At 54.2% G+C, this 18,926-nt stretch overlaps 1 protein-coding gene across 3 annotated transcripts in view; it reads right to left on the bottom strand.

Moving 5' to 3' along the window:
* SMG6 (SMG6 nonsense mediated mRNA decay factor) overlaps positions 1 to 18,926 on the bottom strand; it is a 92,685-nt gene that overhangs the window by 40,070 nt on the left and 33,689 nt on the right. For 2 of the 3 annotated variants that reach the window (XM_088658096.1, XM_088658094.1), the window contains exons 11-12: positions 3,890 to 4,006; positions 1,787 to 1,952 (exon numbers count right to left, since the gene is read on the bottom strand). In XM_088658096.1, the coding sequence (XP_088514222.1) occupies positions 1,787 to 1,952; positions 3,890 to 4,006 (283 nt within the window). The remainder of the gene's footprint in view (positions 1 to 1,786; positions 1,953 to 3,889; positions 4,007 to 18,926) is intronic. The other variant, XM_088658095.1, reaches the window with a different exon arrangement.

The following is an 18,926-nucleotide window of genomic DNA, read 5'->3' as shown; positions in this document are numbered from 1 at the left end:
TGCTTTGATGGTGTTTCCTGCTTGGCAGGGGGTTGGACTGGATGGCCCTTGTGGTCTCTTCCAACTCTACGATTCTATGATTAGGAACATAGGGAGCTGCCGTATATGGAGCCGCACCATTGGTCTACTCAGTACTGTCTACACTGACTGGCAGCAGCTCTGTAGGGCGTCAAGCAAGGAGGCAGGGGGGTGCCCTTCGCCCTACCTGTGGATTCCAGCAAGGATTGAACCAGGGACCTTCTGCTTGCAAGGGAAGCTCCATCACTGAGCTATGGATCTTTTTAGTGACCACGGACCCTACTGTGTTAAAGGGAGAGCAGCGAGGCTGGAAGAGGAAGAGGAAGGAGTGGAACCCCACTGGGAAAGGAGTTGGGACCGGCAGGAGGGGGGCTCCTGTGCGTGCCCTCGCTGGGGGCCTGAGCTGCTGTCCAAAGATGGGCAGCAGTTCACATAGACAGGCAAGTGCCGCCCCCACCCTCCCACCCCCCGCCAGCCTACCAGCCAGCCTGCCCCAAGCAGCCAGCAAACAGAAAACAGACTCTTTTCCCCACTCCCCCAAAATGGGGCCCGGCACTTCCTGTGTGAGATTTCCATTTCCTCGGCCAAAATGAAGCGAAAAAAGAGAGAGTAGGAGCCATAAACGAGGGAAGAGATGGACGGACATCCTGCCTCTTCCTGCCCCTGTGCAGCAGGAGTGCTGGGGAGCCATCTTTGAGCTGCAGGCTCTTTGCGGGATGGAGCCCCCCTCTGCTCCCGGGAGCCTCTTCTTCCCCATCATCACCCTCAGCCCTGACTCTGACAGATTAACAGGACTGGCTGGGGAGGAGAGGGAAGAGGCCGAGGGGATCCGGATCCGGACGCAAAGGCCTGCAGGGAAGGGCATGCTGGGACAAAGGCCTCTGGGCCCACCAAGAGCCTGGCTCCCCAAAGATGGGGCAAGAGTGGCCCAGAAAGATGCAAACAAATGTGCGTGGAGCTGCCCGGGGGGTCACAGCTCAGGGAAACGGGTGCCAAGGGGCGGCGGTGGGGGGGGATCAAAACTGCACATGCCCCAGGGTCCTGCTTGCTTCCGGCTTCTTCCCATTGGGGCATCTGGTTAGCGGCTGTGAGGACAGGATATGCTGGGCTACATAGGCCCCCTTGGGGTCTGATCTAGCTTCAGGGCTCTTATGGAACCTCCAGCTCCAGAGACAGTCTATCTAGACTCCCAGGTTCTTAGGGGTGTTTGGCCACTATGAGCACAGGATGCTGGACTAGATGGGCCCCCTTTGGCCTGATCCAGCACCCAGGCTGTTCTGATAAAGGAGTGATTCATAATTCAGTTAGTGGTCGCCCGTGGGCCCTCTGGATCTCCCAGCCTCCATCTGCTCCAGGCACTGTGGCCGAATGGAAAGGCCCAGAACTTCCAGGGTGACATTGTGCTGGGTGACATGGGGGGCATGTCAAAGTAGGACTGAGGAGCTCTGGGTTCAAATCCCAACCCACTGCTAAGCTCATTGGGTAGCCTTGGGCCACCCACTGACTCTCAGCCCAAGCTGCCTTGCAGAGTTGCTGGGGGGACAGAATTGGGGAGAGCGTAAGCCCCACTCAGGGCTCCTTGGAGGAACGGCAGCAAGCAAAGGTCATAGGTAAGACAAACAGAGGCTGAAGGTCCTTAGCGACTTACAGCCACCCACATACATGGCGGGGGGGGGGGGGCAACACGGAAAGTCCCTGCCTGGGTGAGGAGAGGAGAGAAGAGAGGAGAGGAGAAAGGGGTGCATGGCCCCCAAGGGTGCTGACGTACGATCTGGGCAGCTCCAGGGTGCTGGGCGGGGGGTTCCAGGTGTCCGAGTGGCCCAGCATCCAATCCGACCAGACCTTGATGCTGGGCAGGAGCTCCTTCAGGTCCTGCGGCAAGGAGGAGACTTTGATGTCATCGTCCTCAGAGCCCTCCTGGCCCTGAGCAGCTGCTGAGAGAGAAAGAAACGCAGAGTGGGCCAGGCAGCTCCCGGGTACGGCCCCCTCTCAAGCACGCCCCTCGCCCGCTCCTCGGTCACCACCCCCTCTCTCGGCCCTCTGAAAATCCTTTGGGAAGGGGTGAGATCTGAACCAGGGACAGAATCTTTCTTGGAAGATTCAGGGTAGATAAAAGAGAGGGCACAGCAATGCTATGGAACTCCCTCCTGCAGGAGGCAGGGGTGGACACCAACCTAGATAGATCGGCTTAAAGAGAGGACTAGGCAAATTCAGGACAAGGCGATCGGTGGCTACTAGCCAGGATGGCTGTGCCTCTGCGGTCGAAGGAAGTACATGCCTCTGAAGATCAGTTGCTAGGAATGTTTGACCGTGGAACGGACTCCCTTGGGGTGTCGTGGTCTCTCCTTCCTTCCTTGGAGGTTTTTAAGCAGAGGTTGGATGGCCACCTGTCTTTGGGTGCTTGAGTTGAGATTCCTGCATTGCAGGGGGTTGGACTAGATGACCCCTGGGGTGCCTTCCAACTTCACACCATTATGTGAATCCCATAGGAGAGTTGCGGCTGCTGGTGGCCACGGCAAGGACAGGATCCTTGGGGCTGATCCAGAGGCAGGCTCTCTTCTGGTGGTCTCTTCAGAGAGACCTTCAGAGCGTCAGCCTGGCCTTGCTCCTTCCTCTCTCAACTTGCAGAAAGACCATTCTAAGGACGCTCTGGGTTTCCTCGATGCAGCCGTGACTGCAGCTGAAAGGGGAGGGGGAATGGCAGAAGGGCCCCCCAGGGACTAAGGAATTGGGCTGTCCAACAGGTGGGCAGAGGGCACCTGCTTTGTACGGAGATGGTCCCAGGTTCACTCCCCAACTGCCCCTCCAGGCAGGGCTGGGAGAGATCCCTACCCCAAAGCCCTGGAGAGCTGCTGCCAATTAGAGAAGACAATATGGAGTCGGCTGGAGAGAGCCCCCTGGCTTCCCACAAAGGGAGCTTCCCACGAGCATAGCCAGAAAACGGTTCCTAAATAAAGGCTGAGCGTCAACTCCAAATCCAGGCACTAAGAGCTGCGAAATTCCACAGACAGCGTAAAATCAGGCACACGCGCTACGCCTTTTCTTAGTTTCACCCAGTGGATTCCGCCTCAGCTGGTCGCAGGGAGAGGCAGAACGCTGAAGCCTCTGCCCTGCCAGCGAACAGCAATTCTTCTCCTCTCCACCATCTGCCTTCTGCCAGTCCATTCGGCGTCTTCACAGCCATATGGGCTGGGAAAGTTTTTTTTTTAAAAAAATGAAAATTTAAGGCTTCCCGGTGCCAAAATGGGGGAAGAGGGTCCCAGGTTCAATCCCCAACTGCTGGTTGGTCCCCACCCTGAACACCAGGAGGAGGAGGAAGAGGAGGACTTGGCCAGGTCTCAATCTAGGAAGACGACAAGCTGCCTTGGGTCCCTCTGATGCAGCACTGCCTACTCTGACTGGCAGCAATGGCTCTTCAGGGCTCTCCAGGGCTCCAGAGAGGGAGTCTCTCCCCACCCGACCTGGAGATGCCTCTGGGGACTGATGCTGAGACTGTCTGCATGCAAAGCAGGGTCTCCACCACAGAGCTATGGTCCTTTCCTCCGAAAAGAAGAAGATTCAAGCCTCATGTTTCTAAAAAATAGGAGCAGGGGAAGGTGCCTAGTTCTGCCTGCACTGACTGGCAGGGGCTCTCCTGGGTTCTGGCTGGGAATCTTTCCCAGCTCGACATGGAGATGCTCCCCCAGGAGTGATCCTGGAGTCTTCTGCCCTCCCCCTGAGCTCTCCTGACCCTCCAAGAGTCCTTGCGCTGGCTTCTGCTAGTGCCCTGGGTTCCCTGAATCTGGCCTGATTTCCCGTGGGTCTTGAGGGAGGGGAGCTAGGAACAAGCAGCCCTTCTTGGCAAGGGAAAGATCTGCCCGCTTCGGCTCACCTGGGGAGACGTCCCGCAGCAGAGCAGTGCAGCGCTTGACCAGCATGGAGAACATGGAGAGCCCCAGGGCCGTGGCCTGCTCCTGGATCACCGAGCGGCAGTCTTCAGAGAGGCACTCTGCAGGGAAGAGGGGAAACGAAAAGGAAACATGCTCAGCGCCCTCCCATGAAACCTCGGACAAAACCCCACCAAAGTAGCGGTAGCAGCGAACAGAAGTGCACGTCCAGGGGGCAGTCTGGAAACCAAGCCTTATGAGGAACGGTTGAGGGAGCAGGGGATGTTGAGCATGGGGAAGAGGAGCTTGAGAGGCGATAGAGAGTCACCTTCAAATGTATCAAGGATTGTCACATGCAGGAGGGAGCAAGAGGAGAGGACCCAAACCAATGGATCCAAATGACAAGGAAGGATATTCTGACTCAACATTAGGAAGAACTTTCTGAGCGTAAGAGCTGTTCAACAGTGGAATAGGCCACCTCAGAAGGCGGCGAGCTCTATTTCCTTGGAGGCTTTAGTTGAGATTCTTGCGTTGCCAGGGGCTGGGTTAGAACAGCTCTTCCTGACAGTAAGAGCTGTTCGACAGTGGAACTTGCTGCCAAGGAGTGTGGTGGAGTCTCCTCCTTTGGAGGTCTTTAAGCAGAGGCTTGACGGCCATATGTCAAGCATGCTTTGATGGTGTTTCCTGCTTGGCAGGGGGTTGGACTGGATGGCCCTTGTGGTCTCTTCCAACTCTATGATTCTATGACCCTCAGGTTCCCTTCCAACTCTACCATTCTGTGTTTCTATGAACCTCACGCCTGACTGATCCACCAAGGGAGAGTTGGCGCCAGACCACCCCCATTGCCGCCAAGCATGCTCTGGTTGCAGGGATGCAAAGCAATGGTGCTGGGCTCACATTGCCTGACCTGGACAGGAGGGCTCATCCGAGGCTCTCAAACCTAAGGAGAGCCTGCTGGATGAGGCCAAAGGGGGCAAATTTAGTCCAGCATCCTGTTTTCACAGGGTCCAACAAGATGCCCGAACGCAAAACCCACAAGCTGGACCTGAGCCCAAGAGCCCTCTCCCCTCCTGAGGTTTCCATCAACTGGCACCCAGAAGCACGGCTGTCTCGGACCGTGAAGGCCGAGCCGAGCCATTGTGGTTCATAGCCATCAATAGCCCTCTCCTCCTCCATCAATTTGTCCTCTTTTAAAGGACAACTGTTGTCTTTGTCCATGGAGTTTTCTTGGCAGGGATACTGGAGTGGCTTGCCAGTTCCTTCTCCAGGTGGATCACGTTTGGTCAAAACTCTCCACTATGACCTGTCCCCCCTTCATGGATCAATGCCTTGTCGTGGCGAAGGGGCTTGAATAACTCAGAGAAGCTATGAGCTATGCCATGCAGGGCCACCCAAGATGGACAGGTCATAGTGGAGAGTTTTGACTAAACGTGATCCACCTGGAGAAGGAACTGGCAAGCCACTCCAGTATCCCTGCCAAGAAAACTCCATGGACAAAGACAACAGGCATATAAAAGTTATGACGCTGGAAGATGAGCCCCTCAGGTCGGAAGGCGTCCAACATGCTACTGAGGAAGAGCGGAGGACAAGTACAAGTAGATTCAGAGCTGATGAAGCGGCTGGGCCAAAGCCGAAAGGACGCTCAGTTGCGGATATGCCTGGAAGCGAAAGGAAAGTCCGATGCTGTAAAGAAAAATATTGCATAGGAACCTGGAATGTAAGAACCATGAGTGGAGGTAAGCTGGATGTGGTCAAAAATGAGATGACAAGAATAAATGTCGACATCCTGGGCATCAGTGAACTAAAATGGAAGGGAATGGGCGAATTCAGTTCGGGTGACTATCATATCTACTACTGTGGGCAAGAATCCTGTAGCAGAAATGGAGTGGCCCTCATAGTCAACAAAAGAGTGGCAAAAGCTGTAATGGGATGCAATCTCAAAAATGACAGAATGATCTCGATACGAATCCAAGGCAGACCTTTTAACATCACAGTAATCCAAGTTTATGCACCAACTACCGGTGCTGAAGAAAGTGAAATTGACCAATTCTATGAAGACCTACAACACCTTCTAGAAATGACACCAAAGAAGGATGTTCTTCTCATTACAGGGGATTGGAATGCTAAAGTAGGGAATCAAGAGATAAAAGGAACAACTGGCAAGTTTGGCCTTGGAGTTCAAAATGAAGCAGGGCAAAGGCTAATAGAGTTCTGTCAAGAGAACAAGCTGGTCATCACAAACACTCTCTTCCAACAACACAAGAGACGACTCTACACATGGATATCACCAAATGGGCAGCATCGAAATCAGATTGATTATATTCTCTGCAGCCAAAGATGGAGAAGCTCTATACAGTCAGCAAAAACAAGACCTGGAGCTGACTGTAACTCAGATCATCAGCTTCTTATAGCAAAATTCCAGCTTAAACTGAAGAAAGTAGGAAAAACCACTGGGCCAGTAAGATACAATCTGAATCAAATCCCTTATGAATACACAGTGGAAGTGAGGAACAGGTTTAAGGATTTAGATTTGGTGGACAGAGTGCCTGAAGAACTATGGATGGAGGCTCGTAACATTATACAGGAGGCAGCAACGAAAACCATCCCAAGGAAAAGGAAATGCAAGAAAGCAAAATGGCTATCCAACGAGGCCTTACAAATAGCGGAGGAGAGGAGGCAAGCAAAATGCAAGGGAGATAGGGAAAGATACAGGAAACTGAATGCAGATTTCCAAAAAACAGCAAGGAGAGACAAGAGGGTCTTCTTAAATGAGCAATGCAAAGAAATAGAGGAAAACAATAGAATGGGGAAAACCAGAGATCTGTTCAAGAAAATTGGAGATATGAAAGGAACATTTCGTACAAAGATTACCATAATCAAGGACAAAAGTGGTAAGGACCTAACAGAAGCAGAAGACATCAAGAAGAGGTGGCAAGAACACACAGAGGAATTATACCAGAAAGAGATGGAGGTCTCATACACCCCAGGTAGTGTGGTTGCTGACCTTGAGCCAGACATCTTGGAGAGTGAAGTCAAATGGGCCTTAGAAAGCATTACTAATAACAAGGCCAGTGGAAGTGATGACATTCCAGCTGAACTATTTAAAATTTTAAAAGATGATGCTGTTAAGGTGCTACACCCAATATGCCAGCAAGTTTGGAAAACTCAGCAATGGCCAGAGGATTGGAAAAGATCAGTCTACATCCCAATTCCAAAGAAGGGCAGTGCCAAAGAATGCTCCAACTACCGCACAATTGCGCTCATTTCACACGCTAGCAAGGTTATGCTTAAAATTCTACAAGGCAGGCTTAGGCAGTATGTGGACCGAGAACTCCCAGAAGTGCAAGCTGGATTTCGAAAGGGCAGAGGAACCAGAGACCAAATAGCAAACATGCGCTGGATTATGGAGAAAGCTAGAGAGTTCCAGAAAAACGTCTACTTCTGCTTCATTGACTATGCAAAAGCCTTTGACTGTGTCGACCACAGCAAACTATGGCAAGTTCTTAAAGAAAAGGGAGTGCCTGATCACCTCATCTGTCTCCTGAGAAATCTCTATGTGGGACAAGAAGCTACAGTTAGAACTGGATATGGAACAACTGATTGGTTCAAAATTGGGAAAGGAGTACGACAAGGTTGTATATTGTCTCCCTGCTTATTTAACTTATATGCAGAATTCATCATGCGAAAGGCTGGACTAGATGAATCCCAAGCCGGAATTAAGATTGCCGGAAGAAATATCAACAACCTCAGATATGCAGATGACACAACCTTGATGGCAGAAAGTGAGGAGGAATTAAAGAACCTTTTAATGAGGGTGAAAGAGGAGAGCGCAAAATATGGTCTGAAGCTCAACATCAAAAAAACCAAGATCATGGCCACTGGTCCCATCACCTCCTGGCAAATAGAAGGGGAAGAAATGGAGGCAGTGAGAGATTTTACTTTCTTGGGCTCCTTGATCACTGCAGATGGTGACAGCAGTCCCGAAATTAAAAGACGCCTGCTTCTTGGGAGAAAAGCAATGACAAACCTAGACAGCATCTTAAAAAGCAGAGACATCACCTTGCCGACAAAGGTCCGTATAGTTAAAGCTATGGTTTTCCCAGTAGTGATGTATGGAAGTGAGAGCTGGACCATAAAGAAGGCTGATCGCCAAAGAATTGATGCTTTTGAATTATGGTGCTGGAGGAGACTCTTGAGAGTCCCATGGACTGCTAGAAGATCAAACCTATCCATTCTTAAGGAAATCAGCCCTGAGTGCTCCCTGGAAGGACAGATCGTGAAGCTGAGGCTCCAATACTTTGGCCACCTCATGAAAAGAGAAGAATCCTTGGAAAAGACCCTGATGTTGGGAAAGATTGAGGGCACTAGGAGAAGGGGACAACAGAGGATGAGATGGTTGGACAGTGTTCTCGAAGCTACGAACATGAGTTTGACCAAACTGCGGGAGGCAGTGCAAGACAGGAGTGCCTGGCGTGCTCTGGTCCATGGGGTCACGAAGAGTCGGACACGACTAAATGACTAAACAACAACAACAACAAAGGACAGCTGGTGACCACTGCTGCCCCCTCTCCTCCATGCACCTTTGCAGATCTGACAGATGCCAGTCTGGGCCGCCGTGGAGAGCCTGGTGAAAAGGCAGAGAGTCTTCATAGACGAACCCCTCCTGCTTTGCCACCCCCAGGCCCTGGAGCGCCAGCGGGGAAGGGCGGCCGCTCAACCTAGCCCCTTCCCCTCGGGCCAAGAGGAGCTCTGCCGAGTGTCAAGAGGGATAATGAGCGGCGCAGCCTGGCTCCATCCCAAGTCACAGCTGCTGAGGCGGGAGGGGCAGCTCCTCCACCGCTGGACTTGACCAACGCAGGTGCCAGGCTGCTGCTCCCTCCCCCCAGAAGCTGCCGGAGGTGATGGGGGGGGGGAGGACACCGTGACTCTGAAGCCATGAGAGGAGGGCAAGAGAGGCAGCCCAGCAGTATCTTCGGAGGTGTTCAAATGCACAGGGGAGAGATAGGCAACTTTACAAAAGGCACAGCAGGCAGCAGGATCTGTCCTGTTTGTCACTGAGAGCCAGGCAGGGCACAGCTACGCAGTTCCTTAACGGCTGGAAACCCAGCGGAGTCTTCTAAGACCCACTTTCCAGTCTCGCTTTGCAGCAACAGGGTCTAGGCACTTGCTGCTTTCTCTCTCGCACTTGCTCTGAGGAAACCGAACCTGGCTATTCAGATTCCACTGACCCTGCAGTTTTGTGCGGGAATCGCAGGACACCCGCAGAGCAACGTAGGGGGGCGGCCTTTGCTCTGAAGCTGCTGCTGAGCCCAGAAATCTCTTCTCCTTTGCTAAACGATTCTCAAGGTGGCGCTTGAATTTCTCACGCCTACGAACTGAAGGGGCGGCCGGGGAAGCCGAGCTGGGTGGGTGGCTGCCATTTATTTCCCTTAGGCGCTAAAGCTCACCAATGATATCCCCATAAAGTGAGGCGGGGGAGCATGGTGCCCCTCCAGACCTTGCTTGCTCCCAACAGCCAGGGATGATGGGAGTTGTAGTCCGGCAACAAACTCTTGTCCAGTGCTCTAAAGCGAGGCTCCTTTGTAGCACAACTCTGAATATTTATTTATTTAAAAAGGTAAAAGGACCCCTGATAGTTAAGTCCAGTCGTGAACGACTCTGGGGATGAGAGGCACTCATCTCGCTTTACTGGCCGAGGGAGCTGACGTTTTGTCCACAGTTTTTCCGGGTCATGTGGCCAGCATGACTAAGCCGCTTCTGGCGAAACCAGAGCAGTGCACAGAAACGCCGTTTACCTTCCTGCCAGTGCTTTCAAACTGCTAGGTTGGCAGGAGCTGGGACCAAGCAACGGGAGCTCACCCCATCGCAGGGATTCGAACCGCCGACCTTCCGACCAGCAAGCCCTAGGCTCAGTCGTTTAGACCACAGCACCACCTGCGTTCCCTATTTCTTTATTACTTTACATTTATATCCCACTTTCCCTCCACGGAGTTCAAGGTGGCTTCCATGGCTCTGCTCCCCACAACAACCCTGCGAGGCCGGTTAGGCTAAGGGGCAAGGATGGGTGCAAGGTCTACCTGTGGGCTTCATGGCCGAGTGGGGCTTGGGCCCCTGGTCTCCCCCAGGTCCTAGTCTGATGCACTAACTACTGCACAAGACGACACTGCCCCTTCCCTAGCATTGCAGGTCCCACTTGCCAGGGTCCAAAAGCAGCCTGCGACCAGCTGGGCAGAGGAGCCGCTGTGAAGACATCCTTCTCTCACCCACACAGCCGGTCTCTCTGGGGTGCCAAGATGGAAAGAGGAGACAGCCAGGCAACCCAAGAAGGGGCAACAGGTCAAAGGAAAGCCATTCTTCACGCAGCATGGAGTTAAATGGTGGAACTCGCTCTCACCCACTTGGATGATGATGATAATAGTAATAGTAAATAATAATAATAATAATAAATCATCGCCCATCTGACTGGGTTTCCCCAGCCACTCTGTGCAGCTTCCAACAGATATAAGAACACAACAAAACATCAAACATTAAAAACCTTCCCTTTTTTCCAGGGCTTCCTTCAGATGTCTTCCAAAGACTGTATAGTTACTTATCTCCTTGATACCTGATGGAAGGGTGTTCCACGGTGTGTGTGTGTGTGTGTGTGTGTGTGTGTGTGCCACTACTGAGAAGGCCCTCTGGTTGGTTCCCTGTAGCTTGACTCCTCGCAGGAGACTTTTGAAAGATTAAACCATTTTGGGGAGGAGAGGGCCATGGATGGCTATTAGCCATGCTAGCTAGACTCTGGCTCCACGGTCAGAGGCAGCCAGGCTTCGGAAGCCACAGGAGGGGGGGGAGTGTTGCTTGCTCTTGGGCTCAAATCCTGCTTGCAGGTTTCCCAGAGGCATCTGTTCAGCCGCTGGGAGAAGAGGAGGCTGGACTAGACAGACGGGGGCCCCCTTTGGCCTGACCCAGCAGACTCTCCTAATGTCCTCAAGTGGCAGAGGGGGCCTTGGGGGGGGGCTCCTTCTCCCAGGTTCACCCTGGCCAGTCTGCTCTCCAGAGCACAGGGGATGCTCTGCCACTCACTCACATGCACGCACGCCCTGGTGTCCGTCTACCTGGGAGCTGCCTCCCGCTTGGCCGGGAAGACCGCTTTCGTTTCCCAGAGAACAAAATATTCGTGGAAAACATAAACCAACTGTCGTCAAAGTTGTCGAGGCTCAGGAAGCGGAGAGGGGCTGCCATGTGGCCGGATGTTATGCCTTTCCAATTAGCGCTATACATCTTTCAGCGGCGGGAGAGTGTCCCCTTTTTTCTGTGCTGGGAAACCGAGAGCGCGGCCCTTGTTATTGTAACTGTCAAGGAGTGCTTAAAACAGATAATCTCCAGGAAAAGTGATAAAACACCCAGCGCTCCCCGCCAGGGTGTGCTGGACACCTTCGGCCAGGCCTGAAGGGCAGCGAGAGGGGAAGGAGGTGGTCAGGGGGAGGGAGCCGGGGGGGAAGAAGAAGCAGGAGAAAGCAGAAATGCCACCGACAGTGCCAGCTTCCTCCTCAATGCCCGGATGGGAGCAGCAAAGCGAGAAGAGGGAGCTACGTGAAGGCCGCTGCCAGGTCAGGGGAGCCAGTGGAAGGACAGAGAGCAACAGCAGCAGCAGCAGCAGCAGCAGGAGGACTAATGCCCAGGCAGAAGGGGCCAGAGTTTGGCCCCATATGGAGACAACTGCGCAGTTAACCTATGGAACTTGCTCCCACGGGAGGCAGGGAGGGCCGCCAAGTGAAATGGCTTCATAAAACAGGGTTGGACAAATCCACGGAGGAGAAAAAGGCTACCCACGGTCGGAGGCAGTAATGCTTCTGAATCCCAGTTGCTGGAAACCACCAGAGGAGAGAGGGCTCTTGGGCTCTGGTCCTGCTTGAGGGTTTGCCTTTGAGGCATCTCATTGGCCACCATGAGAAGAGGATGCTGGACCAGATGGGCCTGATCCAGCAGGCTCTCCTTCTGTTTTTATCCCCAGTCCAAAGAGGAGAGCTCCCAACCCCAACTCAGGAGGCGTCACCATCGTCTACCTGACAAAACACACAGGACACGGGGGTTAAGAGAGACCCTGATTTCGGGCCAAGGGAGGCCAATGTTGGCGGGCTGTGCAGGGTCCGGAATTGCACCAAACCATTAGCCAACGCAGGAAAAACCCGAATCCAGCAACCAAGAGGGGAGAGAGCTCTTGTGCTCGGACTCTGCTTTTAGGCTTCCCAGAAGAAGCATCTGCTTGGCGCCCTTAAGAGGATGGTGGCCTAGATGGGCCCCTGGCCAGATCCAGAGTCTTCAACAGCCCAGGCTGAATGAGACACCCCTTCCCAGATGTTATACCAGAGAGCGTGGCCTTTGAGAGCAGAAGGCATTAGCAAGCGTGGATGTGTTCGGCCCAGGAGGCAACCTCTTGATGTCTCATCGACCACCAGACCCCTCTCCACCAGCTGGCTGGCAGGGCAGCTGTGGGGCTGGCTCCCCCCACCATCTCCCTCCCAGCTGACACCACCTGGAGGCGATCATCATTGGCCTCTTCCCTTATCACTGCTGCTCAGACACTCGCTGAGTTGTTGCCTCCTGAGTCACCCTCAGCCAGACAGTCCTGGCACCGCACCCTACACCTCCCCCCTTCCCAGCCCCACGGCTGGCCTTCTTGCAGGAAGTGGGCAGCCAGAGGAGGCAAGCACCCAGGAGGGCCTGTGGATGCTTCTAAGCCCCCACTGGGATGCAGAGGGATGGGGGGGAGGGCGAGGGTGGAGAGGCTGGTATGTCAACCAGACAGGAATGCAAATCTCTGGGGTGGGATGTGAGGGGGGCGGGGCGGAGGAAGAGTCCCAGCTGGGGGGCATTCCTCCAGAGCCCTAGCTTAATGTGTGCCTGACACATGGCTCCCCCCACCTCCTCCCAAATGACAGTCTCCTGCCAGACTCAAGCAGTATGGAGCCAGTAATACCCATTGAATGCAAAAGTCTTGTAGCCCCACTGTCCAAAGAGGGGAGGGAAAGAGGAGTGGAAAGGGAAACAGAGCCTGCATTTGTGCAAAAGGAGGCACCAAAGATTCCCAGTCCCACTAAGTTCACCTGGCTAACTTAGGGGGAGGAGGGAAGAGAGAGAGAGAGAGAAAGAAAGAAAGAAAGAAAGAAAGAAAGAAAGAAAGAAAGAAAGAAAGAAAGAAAGAAAGAAAGAAAGAAAGACAGGCTCCTTGGAAGTTCAGCTGAGCCCCTTCTCAATCTATTAAGACTGCTACTTGAAGATGTCTTCCAACTGGCAGGGGGTTGGACTGGATGGCCCTTGTGGTCTCTTCCAACTCTATGATTCTATGATTCTATGATTCTAACTGGTGGGCCACAATAGGAGCACTACCACCCAGCAAATATATGGGATAAGACTAAAAAATGGGTTCCCAAATGCATGTTTGGGTGAGAAGTGGGTCCTGGGTCTGAAAAGGTTGAAGGTACCTGATCTATCGAGCCCAGAGGGTGTCTACTTAAGATCCTTCCCCCACCCCCACCCCCGCCAGCCTGGATCATTGGCCTTAGCATAGAATATTACTATTATTATTATTATTTCTATGTTGCACATCTGACTGGGCAGTTCAGAAACAAAATATTAAAAACACAGAATGGATCCTGATGTCCACACAAGTTCGAATGAAATCTCCCCTCCTGGAACTTTCTAGCCCTTTGGGGCACCAGAGGACAAAAGCTCTTCTCTGCCTGGACATCAGGATATCTCTGCCTTGGAGATTGGGAAAAAGGGCCACAGTTTTCTGCGCTGGATTCTCACAACTTCCCCCCCCCCCAATGTCCTAAGACAGTCGCTCTGCAGCTCACACTTGGTCAGGATAATTGCACAGGGCTTTCACTGAGGGGGGTGTGTGGCAGGTGGGGCCTTTGAGAGCCTCCTTTGCAAATCACTCTTTCTTGGAGGGAGGGGGAGAGAAGGACAAGGTGAGGCCTGGTGAAAAGTGTGGAGCAAGGGGTGGGGGAGAGAGAACAGAGGGGCTCTCCCCATGGAAGCCATTAGATACTCAACACTTCATTTGTTTCTCTCTCCCCCCCCCACAGCCCCCCCCCCAAGCCGGGGAGCATAGCTCTCTCTTTCGGCTCCAGGACGGGAGGTAACCAGGAAGCAGCTGCAGAATTAAGGAATCCCTCCTGACATCATAAAAAGGGTCGGCGGTTTACAGGGGAAAGTATAAAAATTAATGGCATATTCCCAGACGGGGCCTTGGGCCTGCGCGGGACTCGCACAGGAAGCCCGGCTGCCCTGGCCAGGGTCCTGAACCCCATGTCCAACCCCTGGAGCCCCACACACTCATCCCCTTCGGCCTGGAGAGCCAATAGGAACAGGCGGCAGGAGAGAGAGGAGACTGAGGATGGCCTCTGGGTTTGGATCCACGAAAGACCAGACCTGTTTCCCCTCTGCGAGGTGCCTGAGCAGTGCTACATCCTTGCGCGCACACACCGGGGTCTTCAGCCCCGAGCTCGCATCCCCCCTGGAAGCGGAAAAGGGCGCTGTAGCGGCTAAAATTAACTCGGCCCTTTTCCCGGAAGCTATCCGTGGAAAGTGGCTCTCCCATTTTTAGAACGTGTTATTCTAAGAAGTTTCCTGAAAAGGCCCCTAATGACCAACAGGCGGAGAAGCCATTTCCACAGGCCCGCTATGGGGCAGAGTGGGTGCTGCCTAGCTGCTATGGGGTGAGCAGGAGGTTGGCCCTGCGGTCCCCCATCGCACCCTTGCCTCTCCAGAGAGCCTCCCCACCCGGGGGACTCTGCACGGGTAGCAACACACAGGCAGCCAGGAGCTCTCGGCAGCAGCCCTCCGAGGCCCAGGGCATAGCAGCATAACAAGTGCCTGCCAGATCAGCCCGATAGTCCACCTGGTGCAGCATCCTGTTCTCACAGTGGTCAACCAGATGCCTCAGTGGGAAGCTTGCAAGCAGGACCTGAGCACTACAGCAATTCTCCACCATCTGGTATTCAGAGGTAGACTGTCCCTGGCCATGGAGGTTCTGCTATCACAACACTTGTCCATAACCAGGCCAAAGAGGGCCCATCTAGTCTAGCATCCTGTTCTCGCAGTGGCCAACCAGGTGCTGCACCACTCTGCTCCCCCAGGGCTGCACTACTCAGAAGTCTCCTGCAGATTTGGGGCCAGTGTTTTAGTGCCGTTTGGGACCTCCTCCAAGGAGGTGCTATCTGGGGCCCTTACCGCCTCGCCAGCTCAGAAGAGGAAACACACAGCTCCCGTCTTTGAGCAAAGTGCACCCATGTTTAGCTGCAGGATGGCTAGAAGTGGGGGGGGGGCAGGTTCCTGATGCGCATCACCCACATCTCCAGGGGAAAGTGCAAGGGCTTGCTCCGGCAGCCCAACTGCAGAGAAAGCTGCCGGCCTCTGCAGGCTGCCTGGGATCACCTGCAGCCCGAAGGGAGCACCCATTCACCCTGCAGGAGGCCGAGACTCCATCGCTGGGTGGGAGAGGCCAGGCGGGATTCCCCTAGCCCTGCGTCAGCCGACAGACAGCCGTGTGTGAAAGTGTAGGAGGGAGACCCAGTTTCCTTGGAGACTCCTTTGTGTGTGGCTGGCGGGGTGGCAAGGAGGGAGAGGGAAGGGCCCAGGGAGAGGGGCAGCTCTGGCATCAAAGCCTGCAGGGTAAGAGCAGCAGCCGCAGCAGCAGCCGCCGCTCCTGTCCCTCAGTCCTTCCTTCCTCACCCACAAGCCCACCTGCCCTACCAGCAAGACTCTTCTGGCAACATGCCCTGCACCCTCCGCCTCTCCTGGAATCTGCGCCTATTTTAAACGGCACTTGGAAGCCACCTTTGGCGATGCAAAGCAGCGTAACAGCAGCTCAGTGCCAAAGGAGGATATAAAAAGAGTCAAAACTGACAAAAGCTGCTACAAAGGAACCCGGGAAGCTGTTCTAAACGGAGGTTGGCCATGGGCAGTGGGCCATCCTGGGCTTCAGAGATGCCACTGGGGACCTTCTGCATGCAAAGCAGGTGCCCTCCCAGCCCTCCCCTTAAAAATAAAGCAAGATGCCAGCCCTCATGGTTCTGGCTTAAGGGCTGATTTAAACAGGAAGCTGGTGGGCAAGGGCTGGATCTCAGAGAGTCCCAGGCTCAGTTCCCAGCAGCATCTCCCGGTGGGGCTGGGAGAGCCTTCTGCCAGCCCAACCCTAGAGGGCCACAGCTGCCAGTCAGTGCAGGCAATACGAGGTAGATGACCCAATGGCCTGACTTGGTATACGGCCGCTTCCTATGGGAATTGCCTCTGGGACTTCCTGTGTACACCACATTGTCTATACCTGGCGCAGACTCTGGACTGCCTGGGGTGGGTGTAATTTTAACAACCCCCCCTCCCAGCAGAAAGACCTGCAGAGGAGACTCATCTCAGTGCAAATTTGCTCTTAAAAGCCCCACCCCAAAGTGCTGATTTGCGGCAGAGTCTCTCTTGGGCCGGCCGTAGGGCCAGTAGCCGAAGGGGGACTCCTCTTCCTCTTCCCCCCCCCCCCCGCTTTCCTTTCTGGGAGAGAAGCTGCGGAGGGACTGGGAAAGGCCCAGCAAGCTGCCCGGGGTCGGCTGCTGCATCTCCTGGCAGGTTTTTTGGGGGGGGAGCCCGATTCCGAGCGGGGGGCTTGGGTTTCAACTCTGACCAGCCGCTCCGAGGCTCCTCTCTCTTTCTGGAGCACACGGCCGAATAAAACATTTTTTCATAAATTTAACGCCAGCATGTCTGTGTTTGGAAACTCTTGAAAATCCATGTTGTATGGTTTACTGCGCTGGAAAAGGTGCCAGCAAGAGTTTCAAAGGAAGGGAAGTGTATAACTGTTTCCTTTCAAAATGCTTTTTGTTTTTTTCCAATGGGATCCATTGAGGGAAAAGGGCTGGAACTAACTAAAACATTATTAAAAACTGTTACGAAGAGAGACAGAGAGATGGAAAAAGATAGACTGGGGGGGGGGAGAGAGAGAGAGAAAAAAAAGAGAGGATGGGGTGGGGGAGAAAACCCCAGTGTGGAATTGAGGAGGACTGCTGGGGGGGAAGCACAAAAGGGAGGGCAGATGCCACTAGGAGGAGAAATAAGTAAAAGGGGCATTTCTCTTGGCACTGGCACCCATGGCTCAAGGATGCCAGCACAGGGCCAAGCAGAAGGCTGGCGGGGAGGCCCCTCTGGCAGGCACTTCTGACCAAAAGTGCATTTCTTTTCTGCAGGAGGGAAAGGCTCCCCTGCTACCCTAACCCCCCCCCCCCACCTGGTGCAGGAGATCCAGTCAGCTTTACCAAGTGTGGACGTGCCAGGCACCCCCCCCCCCAAACAACCCCCCGTTAACTCACAAGCACAATGCCAAGGCTCACCTAGTTCCAGCTGCTAGAACTGTAGAGTTGGCAGGGTTCCCCAAAGGTCATCCAGCCCAGCCCACTGCAATGCAGGGAGCACAGCTCAAGAATCCCTGATGGGTGGCCGTCCGACCTCTGCTTAAAAACTCTTCCCCCCCCCCCCGTTCCAGCTTTGAGACTCCCCCCACTCGGGAGAGCATCAGACTGTAGTCAAGGAAACAGACCCGCCTGGTCTGTGGCAAGAACTTCTTGAAGGAGTCAGAATCCTGCGCCGCGAGAATCCTCGCTCTGCCGCCTTGCCAGAATGACGGCTCTCTCTCTCTCTTGTGCCGCTTTTCAGGGATGGGCTTATTCTGAGATGGAATTCAGGGCTCCAAAGTCCTTTGGGCACACACACACACACTGATACACACAGAGCTTGCTGCCCGCCTGCCTGCCTGTGTGCCATCGCTGTTGCAGACTGAGCAATGTCTTTGATCCACCCACTTTGGCATTGGGGGTTTCTTGCAGAGTTGGAAGGGACCCCAAGGACCATCTAGTCCCACCTTGCAGTCCCAGCTCAAGCATCCCTGGCGGACGGCCACCTGTCCTCTGCTTAGAAAACTCTAAGGAAGTAGCGCCCACCGCCTTCCGCCTTTTGCTAAGCCTTTCTTCCCAGCTTCTGCCCTCATCTTCCCCTGAAGACAGAGGGGGTCCACATCCCAGGACTCAGGAGGACACTTGCCTTCCACAAGCCTGACTGGCAGCTGCTATTCATGCAGCCGGTGTTGCATTTGGGCTGGTGCACAGACCGCTGCACCCCGGAGCAGAGCAGGCTTCAAAGGCCAAGTTCCTAGTCCTCATGGGATGGCACTGCAGCATCCAGCTCAGTCCCCCTGTCCTTCCCTCTGATCACGGAGCTTCCTATGTTTGTTACTGGGGCTGCGGATTAAGTCTCAGCCTCCACCAGCCTGGTGTTTTGGACTGCTCCCTGGGTGACCCCGGGGGCCGATCACTCACTCTCAGCCTCTCCTACCTGGCAGGGCTGTTGTGGGGATTAAAGGAGGGCCAGAACTGTGTACCTTGAGCGCCACTGAGCAAAAGGTGGGGTGTAAATGCAATGGATCATTATTACTTTTTTAATTGATTCACGCTGGAGGCTGGGAGTTGTAGTGCAAGCACACCTGGAGGGTGCCTTGTTGGCAAAGGCTGGCGCAACAGTCCTGGGCACTTGGGTCAGGGTTAGGGACCTTTCCTGGGCCTGTTACAGTTAACAGACATTGACAGACCGATTCCCCACCAGCGTGTAAGAAGAGCCCGGCTGCTGGATGAGGCCCAGAGGCTGGGGGGCCGATGGCAGCCTGCACTCAAAAACATCTCCGCTTGGCAGAGCCTTGACCCTTCCCAAGATTAAACCTCAGCTGAGCCGGCCTCCACTGCCCCATCCTCCTCACTTGGAGCCTTGGGAGCTGCTGCCCGGCTGCGGAAAGAGGGGGTCCTGGCACAGTCTCCGCACCACGTTTTCCCAGCCTCCGGGTCTTGGGGGTGCCTCATCCGTGGGCTGCCGAGCACATGTGGAGGGATGAGGGGAAAAATAAACAGGCAGACAAAAGAATGAGGACACCCTGCCAATTCCAATCGAGCGGAGTTGCGTTCAAATGCTTATCAAGCTGAGAAAGAGCAGAGTTCTCGGAAAAAACGGGGCGGCCTT

Source organism: Zootoca vivipara, chromosome 14 (genome assembly GCF_965207765.1).
Source record: "Zootoca vivipara chromosome 14, rZooViv2.hap1.1, whole genome shotgun sequence".
Classification (NCBI taxonomy): Eukaryota; Metazoa; Chordata; class Lepidosauria; order Squamata; family Lacertidae; genus Zootoca; species Zootoca vivipara.
This window is presented reverse-complemented; position numbering and strand designations above follow the sequence as displayed.